General features: G+C 45.0%; 1 protein-coding gene across 4 annotated transcripts in view; it reads left to right on the top strand.

The window, feature by feature from the left end:
- The first annotated feature begins 4,971 nt into the window (after nt 1–4,971).
- Nucleotides 4,972–13,534, top strand: part of FMNL2 (formin like 2) — a 304,003-nt gene continuing 295,440 nt past the window's right edge. For 2 of the 4 annotated variants that reach the window (XM_027131206.1, XM_027131213.1), the window contains exon 1: nt 5,394–5,510. In XM_027131206.1, the coding sequence (XP_026987007.1) occupies nt 5,394–5,510 (117 nt within the window). Of the gene's footprint in view, nt 5,511–13,534 lie in introns of all 4 variants that reach the window. The other 2 variants (XM_027131223.1, XM_027131197.1) reach the window with 2 other exon arrangements.

The following is a 13,534-nucleotide window of genomic DNA, read 5'->3' as shown; positions in this document are numbered from 1 at the left end:
TTTAAAAAACAAATATGGATGGGTACATGAATCTTGCAGGACTTGTATGGATGTAAATTGACATGAAGCAATCCTCCTAAAATCCCAGCTACTACTACTATGCAATTTTGATTCAGGGCTATTGATGGTTTAGTTCATCACATGGCATTTATCTCATTTCTATATAATTATACACATAAGGAGAATCTTCTTAGGGTAACACTAGTGGCTTTTAAAGAAGCTAACTGAACTTAGCTACAGAGCATGACCTTACATTTAAAACCTGAGGAGATACCAGTGAAACTCAGCTGATCTTGTAGGAGCATTTGTTGTGAATGATAGAAAGCTCCTTTGAAAGCAATTACACCATTATGGGGGAATTCCTGATCAAGCTATCCCTGGTATAGCTTCCGAATGCCTGGCACAGGGAAGATAAAGTTCTAATATTTCATTTTCCATGGGCGATGCATGGATAGTTTTAACAGACATTTTTTTGTCAACATTTTGCAACATTGCAAAATAGCAAATCATATGTATTAGTGATCAGAAAATGAAATACATATTTAAAAATGATCACCTGATTTTAATTTTGTGGGGAGGGATGAGGAGGTCTTCAATTAAAGGAATAGAAATGTCTTCTTTCTCCACACTCTCCTCCAAACATTTTCCTGAGATTTTGGTAGAATTTCCTACACAAATTGTATAATATGAGTGTTTTATTTATTTTTGCACTTAACAACAGTTATAAATAATAACCAAATATTAGAGACTCTAAACCTTGAAATGGCAGATAGGTTCTTTGGTTCATGGATTGGCATACTTTGTCCTGGCTCCTCTCAAAGTGTGAGATTATGAGAGAGACTAGATGTGATAAGACTTAAGGGGAGGAAAAAGGTCCTGGTTACTGGCAGAAATATGGCTGGATGGAGCCATAAATGTAATAAAAAAGGATTTCTCAACTGCAGAAAAGAAGTCTAGCTTTTCCATCCATATGGGCAACCCTCTGGGTGGGCTGATTTTGTGAGTCAATCAGACTCAAAGTTTATGTCTAGAGATTACAAAGAAAATAAATACATTTGTGGGTCAGAAATGTCTCACTTGGTCTGAATTAACTGCTTTTCTTTCTAGCTCATTTTCACTAGTTGGGGTGTGTGTGTGTCTGTGTATGTGTGTGTGTCCCTGTTTTTCTTTCTTTGATCAGTCAAAACAACCTATAGGATGGGCTTCCCTGGTGGCACAGTGGTTAAGAATCCTCCTGCTGATACAAAATTAATGCACAGAAATCTCTTGCATTCCTATACACTAATGATGAAAAATCTGAAAGAGAAATTAAGGAAACACTCCCATTTACCACTGCAACAAAAACAATAAAATACCTAGGAATAAACCTACCTAAGGAGACAAAAGACCTGTATGCAGAAAACTATAAGATACTGATGAAAAAAATAAAAGATGATACAAAACAGATGGAGAGATATACCATGTTCTTGGATTGGAAGAATCAACACTGTGAAAATGACTATACTACCCAAAGCAATCTACAGATTCAGTGCAATCCCTATCAAACTACCAATGGCATTTTTCACAGAACTAGAACAAAAAATTTCACAATTTGTGTGGAAACACAAAAGACCCCGAATAGCCAAAGCAATCTTGAGAAACAAAAACGGAGCTGGAGGAATCATGCTCCCTGACTTCAGACTATACTACAAAGCTACAGTAATCAAGACAGTATGGTACTGGCACAAAAATAAATATATAGATCAATGGAACAGGATAGAAAGCCCAGAGATAAACCCACGCACATATGGTCACCTTATCTTTGATAAAGGAGGCAAGAATATACAATGGAGAAAAGACAGCCTCTTCAATAAGTGTTTCTGGGAAAACTGGACAGCTACATGTAAAAGAATGAAATTAGAACACTCCCTAACATCATACACAAAAATAAACTCAAAATGGATTAAAGACCTAAATGTAAGGCCAGACACTATCAAACTCTTAGAGGAAAACATAGGCAAAACAATCTATGATATGAATCACAGCAAGGTCCTTTTTGACCCACCTCCTAGAGAAATGGAAATAAAACCAAAAATAAACAAATGGGACCTAATGAAACTTAAAAGCTTTTGCACAGCAAAGGAAACCATAAACAAGACAAAAAGACAACCCTCAGAATGGGAGAAAATATTTACAAATGAAGCAACTGACAAAGGATTAATCTCCAAAATATACAAGCAGCTCATGCAGCTCAATATCAAAAAAACAACCCAATCCAAAAATGGGCAGAAGACCTAAATAGACATTTCTCCAAAGAAGATATACAGATTGCCAACAAACACATGAAAGGATGCTCAACATCACTAATCATTAGAGAAATGCAAATCAAAACTACAATGAGGTATCACCTCACACCAGTCAGAATGGCCATCATCAAAAACGCTGCAAACAATAAATGGCTGGATAGGGTGTGGAGAAAAGGGAACCCTCTTGCACTGTTGGTGGGAATGTAAATTGGTACAGCCACTATGGAGAACAGTATGGAGGTTCCTTAAAAAACCAAAAATAAAGCTACCATATGACCCAGCAATCCCACTACTGGGCATATACCCTGAGAAAACCATAATTCAAAAAGAGTCATGTACCACAATGTTCATTGCAGCTCTATTTACAATAGCCAGGACATGGAAGCAACTTAAGTGTCCATCAGCAGATGAATAGATAAAGAAGATATGGCACATATATACAATGGAATATTACTCAGCCATAAAAAAGAAATGAAATTGAGTTATTTGTAGTGACGTGGATGAACTTAGAGTTGGTCATACAGAGTGAAGTAAGTCAGAAAGAGAAAAGCAAATACCGTATGCTAACACATATATATGGAATCCAGAAAAAAAGAAATGGTTCTGAAGAACCTAGGGGCAGGGCACGAATAAAGACGCAGACATAGAGAATGGACTTGAGGACACAGGGAGGGGGAAGGGTAAGCTAGGATGAAGTGAGAGAGTGGCATTGACATATAAACACTACCAAATGTAAAATAGATAGCTAGTGGGAAGCAGCCACATAACACAGGGAGATCAGCTCGGTACTTTGTGACCACCTAGAGGGGTGGGATAGGGAGGGTGGGAGGGAGATACAAGAGGGAGGGGATATGGGGATATATGTGTATGTATAGCTGATTCCCTTTGTTATAAAGCAGAAACTAACACACCATTATAAAGCAATTATACTGCAATAAAGATGTTGGGAAAAAAAAAAAAGAATCTGCCTGCCAAGGCAGGAGACACGTGTTTGAGCCCTGGTCCGGGAAGATCCCACATGCTGCAGAGCAATTAAGCCTGTGCGCCACAACTACTGAGCCTGTGCTCTGGAGCCCGCGTGCTCCAACTACTGGAACCCGCGGACCTAGAGCCTATACTCTGCAACAAGAGAAGCCACCGCAATGAGAAGCCTACTCGCTGTAACTAGAGAAAGCCTGCGTGCAGCAACGAAGACCCAACGTAGCCAATAATAATAAATTTATTAAAAAAAAAAACCTATAGGTGATTTGCTTAAGAGACCATACATACACAAGATGTATTTGTGTGTATCTGCTCCATAGGCTTTTGGTAAAAATTCAACAGTCATTGAACATCTGCTATGCTCAAGTCATCTTGGGGTTTACAAAGCTGAATGGAACGTGGTCCTTCACGTTTGAGCCTTGGTGTGTTATCTTAAATGGAAGCAGCTGCTTTTTAACAAGAGGGTAACAACCCTAGTTTCATATCAGAAGTACCTGCCGAGCTTGTTAAATATACATCTGCCCAGGCCCCAGCTCTTAGCTTAGGGAAATTCTGATAATAGTCAGGGCCCATGATGCCTGCAGTTTTAACAACAAGCTCCCCACATGAATCTCATATACAAACCAGGATGAAGAAACACTGCTTTAAGCTAAGAAAGGACTAACTGCAGGAGTTTAGCCACAAGTAAACCAGGAGGATGCCCTTGAAATCTACAGTGAGCAGCTGGCTAAAGTCGTTTATAAGGGTGTTTCTATTTCCACTCCTTCAGGATGGATAGTTATAGTCTGAAGAGCATCCTGTAGAACAGGGTTGGGCCCAATCTTCTCTGTAAAACACCTGGAACAAGAGTGCTGTAGAGGAATAAGATAACTACAGCCAAAGACCATCTTCAGAGTCTTCGCAAACACTCTGTTCTTATTTTTATCTCACACAAAGTATGGTTATTTGTGTAAATTTTCTCTTCACTAGATTGGAAAGTATTCCAGAGCAGGAGCTCTCTTCTTTCTTTCTTTAGTGAAGGAACACAGTAACCCACACATAATAGCTGTTTGACAGGTGTTTGTTTTGAATTCTTCTCATCCAAATCCTGGGTTCCAACCAGGATATATTTGCATATATCCATAGTGGATATTTATAAATATCCATAAAAGTATATATTTGTTTATAAAACATTTCAGTCGCACAAAAGAATACGTAACATACATACTGAAGAAAGAACAATAATAAAACAAGCACCTATGGACCCACATCCCAGTTTATGACATAGGACATTGCCAATACCCTTGAGGTCTCCTGTTGAACTAGATCCTATCGAACAGCTCCTGAAATTTAAATCGGAATGCGTGCATTCAATCATTGACTGATTGGCTCATTCATTCATTTGCCAAATGTGCCTACTAAGTGTCAGAATCGATGTAGACGAGGTAGTTATTTCTTCTGTTGGAGTGGGAGAGGGGGTTCAAAAGTGACATAAACTCTTTCCACAAGTGTACAGATTGTTTTTGCTGCAAGCGGCCCTAACCCCGCCTGGCCCTCCAGAGCGGCGTGGTTTCTGAGTGTGGACACTTTGAGCAGAAACTACTGGTCCCGGCAGTCCACGGGGCGAATGGGCGGAGCCGGGGCGGGGGCGGGGGCGGGGGCGGGGGCGGGGGCCGGGCGAGAGGGGGCATTGTGTCGGGAGCGCGAGGCTGCATTTGTCTGCTCGAGGTGCTGGCAGAGCGAGCGTTGTGTTCGCCGGCGTTGAGCTGGAAGTGTCAGCGGCGGCCACGGTCCAGGCGGAAGACTGAGTCGGAGCAACCACGCGCCCGCTGGCCGCTATTACTGGCAGGGGGCGGCGTGCCAGCGAAGCAACATGCAGATAGGCGCCCGGCGCCCTGACGACCCCTCCCGAGGAAAGGAGGCCGGGGCGGCGCTGGGGCGGCGGGGAGCATGAGGGAGGCCGGGGGGCGGCTTGGCTCGGAGCGCTGCTAGAGAGCGGCGCGCGCTGCACACTCGCCGGGGCGCAGCGGAGGGCGGGGAGCCGGGCAGGTCGCGCCAGCGCTGGAAGCCGGCCGCCGGGAGCTGTTCTGATTTCCGACGCGGACGCAAGGGGCCCGGAGCAGCCCCTGGCCCCGGTGTGCAGCCAACATGGGCAACGCCGGGAGCATGGATTCACAGCAAACCGATTTCAGGGCGCACAACGTGCCTTTGAAGCTGCCGATGCCCGAGCCAGGTGAACTGGAGGAGCGATTTGCCATCGTGCTGGTGAGTGCGCGGCGGCGGCCGGGAGCAGGGCCCCGGGGCTCCGACCAGGCGGTGCAGCTGACCCCAGCCCCCTCCCCTTTTCCCGGCGCCGGGAGCGAGCCTCCTGTCCCAAGGGGGAGGCTCCCACCTCTCCCATTGTGGCCTCCCCCGCCTCCTCTCCGCCCTCCTCCGAGCCCCCCCGCGCTCGGCCTTCTCTGCGTCCCGGGATGGGGCCGGGGGCTCGGGGCTGGCTGCCTGGCGGGTCGGCCCCGAACCCATTGTCTGGCGGGAGAGGCACCTCGCAGCCCGTGTGCCCGGGAGGTGTGGCGTGGGCGTGAAGGGAAGGTGGCGCGGGCCGGGGAGGAGGGGGCGGCGAGCCGCTGAGGCTTTTTGTTTAAGAAAAAAAATTCGCGCAAACCCCGAGTCCTCGAGGACGTCCAGCGGGCGCCCAGCCCGGGTCCTGAGGGGTGCGGGGCAGATGGGCGCATGTGGCCGGTCAGGGGTGCCGCGCTGCGCTGTGCGGGAAGGCGAACTTGGAGGCGGACGTCGCGGCTTGGCGGAGGGGAGCTCCCCCAAAAGGGAAAGAGAAGGAAACCCGCGCGTGGCGGTGCGGCACCCTCGTCCCTAAGCGAGGAGGGGGACATCAGGCGAGAGAGAAGCTTCGTCTCGGCGCGTTCCTTTTGGTCTTAAATGTTAAGACCACAAAAATGTGCAGTTTTGCGGGGACATGTTGCGACCTGACCTGACTCCAGGGGCGACCCCTCCCCTCTCTTCCCCCAGCACACCCAGCCAAGTCTGACTCCCGAAATCCGCTTCTCCTAGCTTTCCAGCTTCGCAAATCTGAGACATTGAAGACTCCCTTCTTTCTCCCTTTCCTGCTGGGACTAAGTTTCTGGGCCCTTCCCAGCCAGAGCTTGTCAGTGCTGTGAGCTTAGGAGGGTGTGGTGGCCTCCCCCGTCGACCCAGCCAGAGTCTGTACTGCAGTTGGTCCCCAGACTTCGATTTTTAGTGTCCTAGCCTCTTTCAAGGGGTGTTGGGAGGGAAACAGGCAAGATTGGAAGCGTTCCTAATACTTACACTTGTAAGTGTACACTTGTAGCCTCTTCCTAGCTAGTAATCTCTACATTCTACAGTGCTAGGCAGCAAGAGAAACTTGTGCTGAAGTCAGTCGAATTCTGCATCTGTGTGCGGGTTTTGGGCATATAACCTGACAACTTTGGGAATCGACCAGAGTCTGAACACTGGGACGTTTAAATTGCCTTTCCTCAGGCCTTTAAAAGGGGCTGGTTTGATATGGTGAGTAATGTTCTGGATGGCAGATTCGCTTTGTGCTGTGTGGAAGAAGAGGCCACAAGCTTTTTCACACCACCTGGAAACTCTGGTGTGGCAGTCGAGAGATAGATGAGGCTGCCTGTCTTGCTTTGCATGGTCTGTGATCTCCCGCAGCTGCTCCCACTGTTGTGCAGGATGAGACACTCTGAAATGAAACAGCATAGGCTTAATTACTTCTCAAGGCAGCCTGGGTGCATACTTGACCTGTCTTTATAGGGACAAACCTTTTTAATTCAAAATCCTCTTCCTACCGGACAACATAGTTCTTACCTCATAGCTCTGGGTTTTCTGTGTTTCCATCCATGCTGTGCTGGTGTGTGTGTGTCTGTGTGTGTGTCTGTGTGTGTGTACACTTGAAGTGGGAGGGCCAGTGACACAGGAAAACCAGATAATAACAGTAATGCAATTAAATTCTCAACTGGGATAGCATGTTTTGCATGAGCTTTCAGTTACCCTGCTGATTAGTGACACATGGTATGAATTACTCTTTAGAAAAAAAAGTCCCATCCTTAACATGGTGGGTTTGTGTTACTATTAAGTCTAGAAGTCACAAATTCAGTACGTAGAAATTCATGATTGTATATCACAAGCTCTTTGGGGCAGTGGTTGGTCGTGTGGCTACTTTTACTCTACTGTGTCACACAAGTACTGGATGCGGTTCCTTTCTTAATTGCTTAGAATATTTTAAACCTTTCAAAACAAATAAACAACAAAACCAAAAAATACCAGGCTGACCTTTTTTGGATTAAAACAAAGCTTTTGGGAAAGTCTCAGCTTGGGGGCCCTCTTGTTAGGGATGCACTTGGACGATTGACTTGGTGTTTCATGTAACACTCCCTGGTCAGCTCCAGCTGCTCTTTGGAGTAAGCTGTAAGAGGAGTTAAAATGAATCATCTTTGTGGGCTGATAGAAGTACAGAGTTACGGTGACTTTTCTTGTGGTCAGTTTTTTTCTAAAGTTGTACATGAAAAGCTCTCAACTGTGCTTTTCTTCATGAATTGCTTAAGAAATAGATCAAACCATTTAATTCTGAAGATCAAGCTTGAAGGACAGAATATAGGTGGTAACGTTTAAAGTATATATATATATATATATATATATATATATATATATATATATATATGGAGAAATTCTCTGCCCAGAGACAATGGGAATCCTGTGGGCATTACTGATACTAGTTTTATTTCCTATATGATAAAGATCATATAAGTGTTTGGGGAGGAAAACAGGATAGTAATACTGTACAAGAAAGTATACAAGCACCTCATTGTAAATATGGCTTACATCAATAATTGGGCCATTTCAGGAATGGAAAACAATTCCTCTCACCTCACCAAGCTCTAAATTATATAAAACATTGGGGAAGAGTAAATAAAAATTTAAATGACAGAAGTCCATCTATTTCTGGAAAATCTTGAGATGAAACTTACTCAGTGACTGTCCCCCACCACCCCCATCAGTCCACATGAGTTAAACCGTATGTATCTAAAAAATTAGTGGGCATGAATGGAAGGATGAGAGTAAAAGATTGCTGAATAAAGCCCACGTGCAGCAATGAAGACCCAATGCAGCCCAAAATACATAAATAAAATAAATTAAAAAAAAATCAGTGGAGGGGGATAGACTTTAAAAAAAGGTTTTTTTTTTATAAGAGTACTTTATTTAGGATACAAATCAGTTGTCAGTTTTTTTTTTTTTTAATTTATTTATTTTTATTTATGGCTGTGTTGGGTCTTCATTTCTGTGCGAGGGCTTTCTCTAGTTGTGGCAAGCGGGGGCCACTCTTCATTGCGGTGCACGGGCCTCTCACTATTGCGGCCTCTCTTGTTGCGGAGCACAGGCTCCAGACGCGCAGGCTCAGTAATTGTGGCTCACGGGCCCAGTTGCTCCGTGGCATGTGGGATCTTCCCAGACCAGGGCTCGAACCCGTGTCCCCTGCATTGGCAGGCAGATTCTCAACCACTGAGCCACCAGGGAAGCCCCAAAAAGGTTTTTTTAAATAGGAAAGAAAATGGGATTTTTGAGTAGAGATTTGAGTTACTGAACTTCCTGTAATTAATGACTAGTAAAAATTGGATCCAAATCTTAGGAGTTTCATTCTCCTGAGGAGTCTTCTCCCTCCCTGAACTTGTCTTCAGCATCATTACAATAGTAACTGTAAAACTTATATTTAAGGGAAAAGATTACTGACTCCTTGTATACACTTAACTATTTGCATCCTTGGACCTGCCTGTCAGGTAGAGCTATAAGGTGATATGCCTTTGTGTGTGTAGGATGTTTCTGTTACACTCTTCCATGGAAGTGTTTCATAAATTATAAATTCAATCATCTGCTTCAATCTTTGTTCCTTTAAGTTGTATATATTTTGTGTATTTTACAAGTAATATTTGTCCGTGTTTTTTGGGTCCCACACATTTATAATTATCTAAGTGGCTCTCCATTGTATTTGTTAAATATTGTCTAATTGTTGGGAATACACACACACACACATACTTCCATGTCCTTTATTCTTTTTTTTTTTTTTTTTTGCGGTACGCGGGCCTCTCACTGTTGTGGTCTCTCCCGTTGCGGAGCACAGGCTCCGGACGCGCAGGCTCAGCGGCCATGGCTCACGGACCCAGCCGCTCCGCGGCATGTGGGATCCTCCCGGACCGGAGCACGAACCCGTGTCCCCTGCATCGGCAGGCGGACTCTCAACCACTGCGCCACCAGGAAAGCCCCATGTCGTTTATTCTTAAAGATGATGCTATGAAGGTGATTTTGGGTGTGGTGAACAATTGATGGTCTTTGTCCAAGAATACCTCTTTGGACGTTAGATGCTCTGTATATTGTTCACTAATTTTTGGCTTGCAGTCACTGTTTACAATTTAAAATGTAAGCCCCTCAATCCCATTGTCAAGGAGCTGTCCTAAGGATCCTTTCTGAGTTTCAGAGGAAGATAATTGTAAGCCCCCCATCCTGGCTGCCATATCTGTGTGATAGCAGATGTCAGGCTGCTCTGCAAACAGATTAAAAAAGATTAGGAAGTGATGGTTTAGGGCCAGTAGTATCTTATGTTTAACACCAGGAACTACTTTCGTGTTTGATTAATTTGAGTCAGTTTCCTTTTCAGTTTTTTTTTTCTTGCCCTGAGGTTGAATGTAGTCACTGTACTTAGGAAAAAGTGGGAACATTTTCTGAGCATCTACTATGAGTATGCCCTATGCTTCCATGTTCTCATTTAATCCTCACAGTAACTCCAGCTATCAGTAACATTATAGATGAGGAAATAAAGATTCCCTAAGTTGCCTCAGGCCATGCAGTTATTAGATAACCAGTCTAGGGTTTTTAGCCAGATTTGGAGATCTCCTCCCCTACCCCCCACCCACCCCCATTATATTATGCTTCCTTAGGCTTAGAACTGGAAAGAAAGACTGAAAGAAAAAAAAAGGTCTGGAACTAGCAATAAAGCTGTTAAAAAAAAAATCTAAATGTGGTAAGTGCAAGTTTCAAACTATAAAGCTGGCAGAAATTTCTTCGAAGCGACCCAAGTGCACTGTACTGTTTCTCTTTAGATGACATCCGTTTTGGCATCTTCGCTGTGCTGTTCTATTTTCAGGCATGGAGTTAAATATTGATTTGGTCCAAAAGTGTACTCTTCAGTTTTTCCTTTCAAGGCAGTCTTGAACTACCTTGGTTGGGAAGTCCAGGTTTTCCACATCAGAGGGGAGAGACAACCCGTCCGTATAGTACACAAGCTGCAAATGTAATTACTTGTGAAAAGGACGAGGAAGGTCAAGTTTTAACATTTAAATCTATTTCCCTCTGCAAGGGGTTGTTCCCTTTCAACCATTTCCAAGGAGAGCCTTTGCCATGAAGTCTGCTGAGCAGTTGGATGGGTAGGTGTGTAGTGAGGCCATCATCAGATGCATGCTGATTTGTTTTCTCACTTTTCTCCAGCTGAGAGGGAAGGGAGATGGAGAAGGGGGATGGATGGAGTGTTGCGCTTTGAGCTGTTACAGTCTCATCTAGGCAGTAACCCCTGAGTTGTTTTATTCTCCAGAGTGGGAATATGTGCTTAGGGCGGTGCCTTTCATCATTATCAGGGTGCATTTCCCCCCTAATAATACCAATAAAAAGTGTGAAGATACATTTGGGTATTTAGGATATAAGATGATCAAAGGCTATTCTCTGAATTGCAAATGCTTGGCTCCATTGAGAGACAGGCAGCCCTGTAAACAGATGAGATGCGGGGGAGAGAAGGTATGCATGCCCTTAAGTGATAAGAATTACTTTCACCTGTGGCCTTTCATTTAGCAAACAGCATTGACTCCAGGAGCAGGAGACCTAGTTTCTAGAATCATAATCTGCATCAACTTGGGCAACTCTTTCCTGTGATCCTCGGTTTTCTTCCTCTGTAAATGGGAATACAGTTTGATAGAACTGTTAGGATAGTCATGAGATTTTTGAAATCATAGCACTTGGAAGTGTAAAACTTCTGGAACGTGATATATTGTGAGCCATTAGCCGACTTCTCATTTTGAAGATGTTTTGTGTAGAAAAGTATGTAGCTATATTCTGTCTGATCTAGAGAGTAGAATTTCCAGGGTCAGTGACTGAAAGTCGCATAAGCATAAGGAAAAGTGTTCTAATATTCAGAGTTGTCAAAAAATGGAGACTGAGCTTTCCATTAGAGTTGCTTAGACAGAAGTTGTATGAAAAATGCTGATAATTGGAAGGTCTTTCTAAGCCCAGGCTCCAGCAAGTTCATGGCTTGCACGGTGCCTTTCTTGAGGTGAGTCTGCCACATGCAGGTTTTGGAAAAAGAGTTATAGCACCTGAGAATGGGGAAGGGTCTACTTGGAGGCTCCTCCTGGGCTCAAAGAAGAGAAAAAGTAGTGTAGGCTCATGCTTGTTCTGGAAATTTATTCGACTTTACAAAAACTGTTGCCTGAAGGGCTTGGTCTTCATGAACTGTGCTCTTCTTTTCATCCTTAGGGCTTGGGGAATAAGGACAAGGTGAAGTGGGCTCCCTGGCCCTTGTATCTGAGCAAGTAACACACAAACAAGTGGCTAATTAAAGAGGCACTGATTCCAGAAGACACTCTCTCCATTGCAAGAGAGCAGTGGTACCTGGACTCCTCTTAGAAACAAGGCAGTGAATCCCTATAAAAGAACAGACTGGAATTGCTTAGAAGGGAGGGTGGGTTCCCAGCTGTGCAGCTGCTTGGTGGACCCGCTCTTGCAGAGTGGCTCTTCCACTCTACAGTGGGGGACCTTTCCTACCTTCCTCCATTGCAGGAAGTATATCTGTAGACTTCGGGGACCTGGTTTCTGTAGACAGGCTCATGCACCTTCTTGGTTCTCACCTACTTGAACACTGCAGGCAGAGGTAACTCATCTCTTGTCTTCCCTTTAAGATGGTGTCTGCTCAGACTGCAGGGTGATCTTCCCTCCCCAGTCACTGCACCCCTCTTCTCCAACACCCCTTACCGCCTCCCCCGACCCCATCCTTTCAGCACAACACCAAGGACTATGCAGTTTCTGGTGTATACAATTTGGAAGGGATGTCTAGGGAAGAGCTGGTAGGTCAGAGAGCTGTTTCATGAACTGTGATTCAACCGAGGCCCACAAATGTGGACCAGGATGGCTCAGAATCCCTAAACTGGGAAACACTAACTCCCTACTTGGAGGTATGGTGGTATATGTTGTAAACAGATAGCAGTGCACTTTCTTTTCACACTCTTAGAAAACTGACCAAGGAAACATGACCAGTGGCATCAGAGCTCATGGTCTGGCCCTTTATCACAAACTTTTTATAGTTTCTAGGGCACAGCAAAGCTGTTCCCCTGGTCACATCTTCAGCATTCTTGCGCCGCCTGGAACTGACTTCAGTGACTCTTATTTCACATGTAACCTTAGTCCACTTTTGTTCTTTGCTGAAGAAGCTTTGTTGCATTGATAAGCTGCTGCATCCATCACCACAGAAGCTGAAAACTTTGAGGTGTTTACACCTTGCTATCGCAGGGGTAATCTCCCTTGATTGACTTCCATATGGTAGATGGTACGCCTGGCCTGGTTTATCCTAAAAACTGGTTGGCTTTGGGAAAGGTGTCAAGTCGTTCACACTTTGGCCCCTTGCCCGGTGCTGGTCAGTCACCTATCTCAGGTCCTGCCTTGAGTTGAGGATTTGCTCAGGAACCTGCCTTCTCTTTTGTTTTTCTTTTTCCCGTGGAAGTTTGGCTGAGCACTTTATTCAGGTAGGTGACGAAGGGATTGACAGGCTAAAGTGGTGCTTCTCAAACTGGGCTGCATATCAGCATCACCTGGAACCCTCAAAAACAGATGTTTGGGTCCCACTCCCAGGGATTCTGATAAGTTTGTCTGGAGTGTGACCTGGGCATCAGGATATTTTAAGGCTCCTTAGGAGATGTGAGCAAGCAGCCATGATTCAGAAGCCACGTGCTAGAGCAGTTTTTCCCCTTTCCCTACCTGCCCCAAAGACCAAGCATAAGAGTTAAAACCACAGGGCTTCCCTGGTGGCGCAGTGGTTGAGAGTCTGCCTGCCGATGCAGGGGACACGGGTTCGTGCCCCGGTCCGGGAAGATCCCACATGCCGCGGAGCAGCTGGGCCTGTGAGCCATGGCCGCTGAGCCTGCGCGTCTGGAGCCTGTTGCTCCTCAGCGGGAGAGGCCACAACAGTGAGAGGCCCGCGTACCGCAAAAAAAAAAAAG

This window comes from Aethalodelphis obliquidens, unplaced genomic scaffold (genome assembly GCF_003676395.1).
Source record: "Aethalodelphis obliquidens isolate GAN/ISIS:26980383/991018 unplaced genomic scaffold, ASM367639v1 scaffold2, whole genome shotgun sequence".
Lineage (NCBI taxonomy): Eukaryota > Metazoa > Chordata > Mammalia > Artiodactyla > Delphinidae > Aethalodelphis > Aethalodelphis obliquidens.
This window is presented reverse-complemented; position numbering and strand designations above follow the sequence as displayed.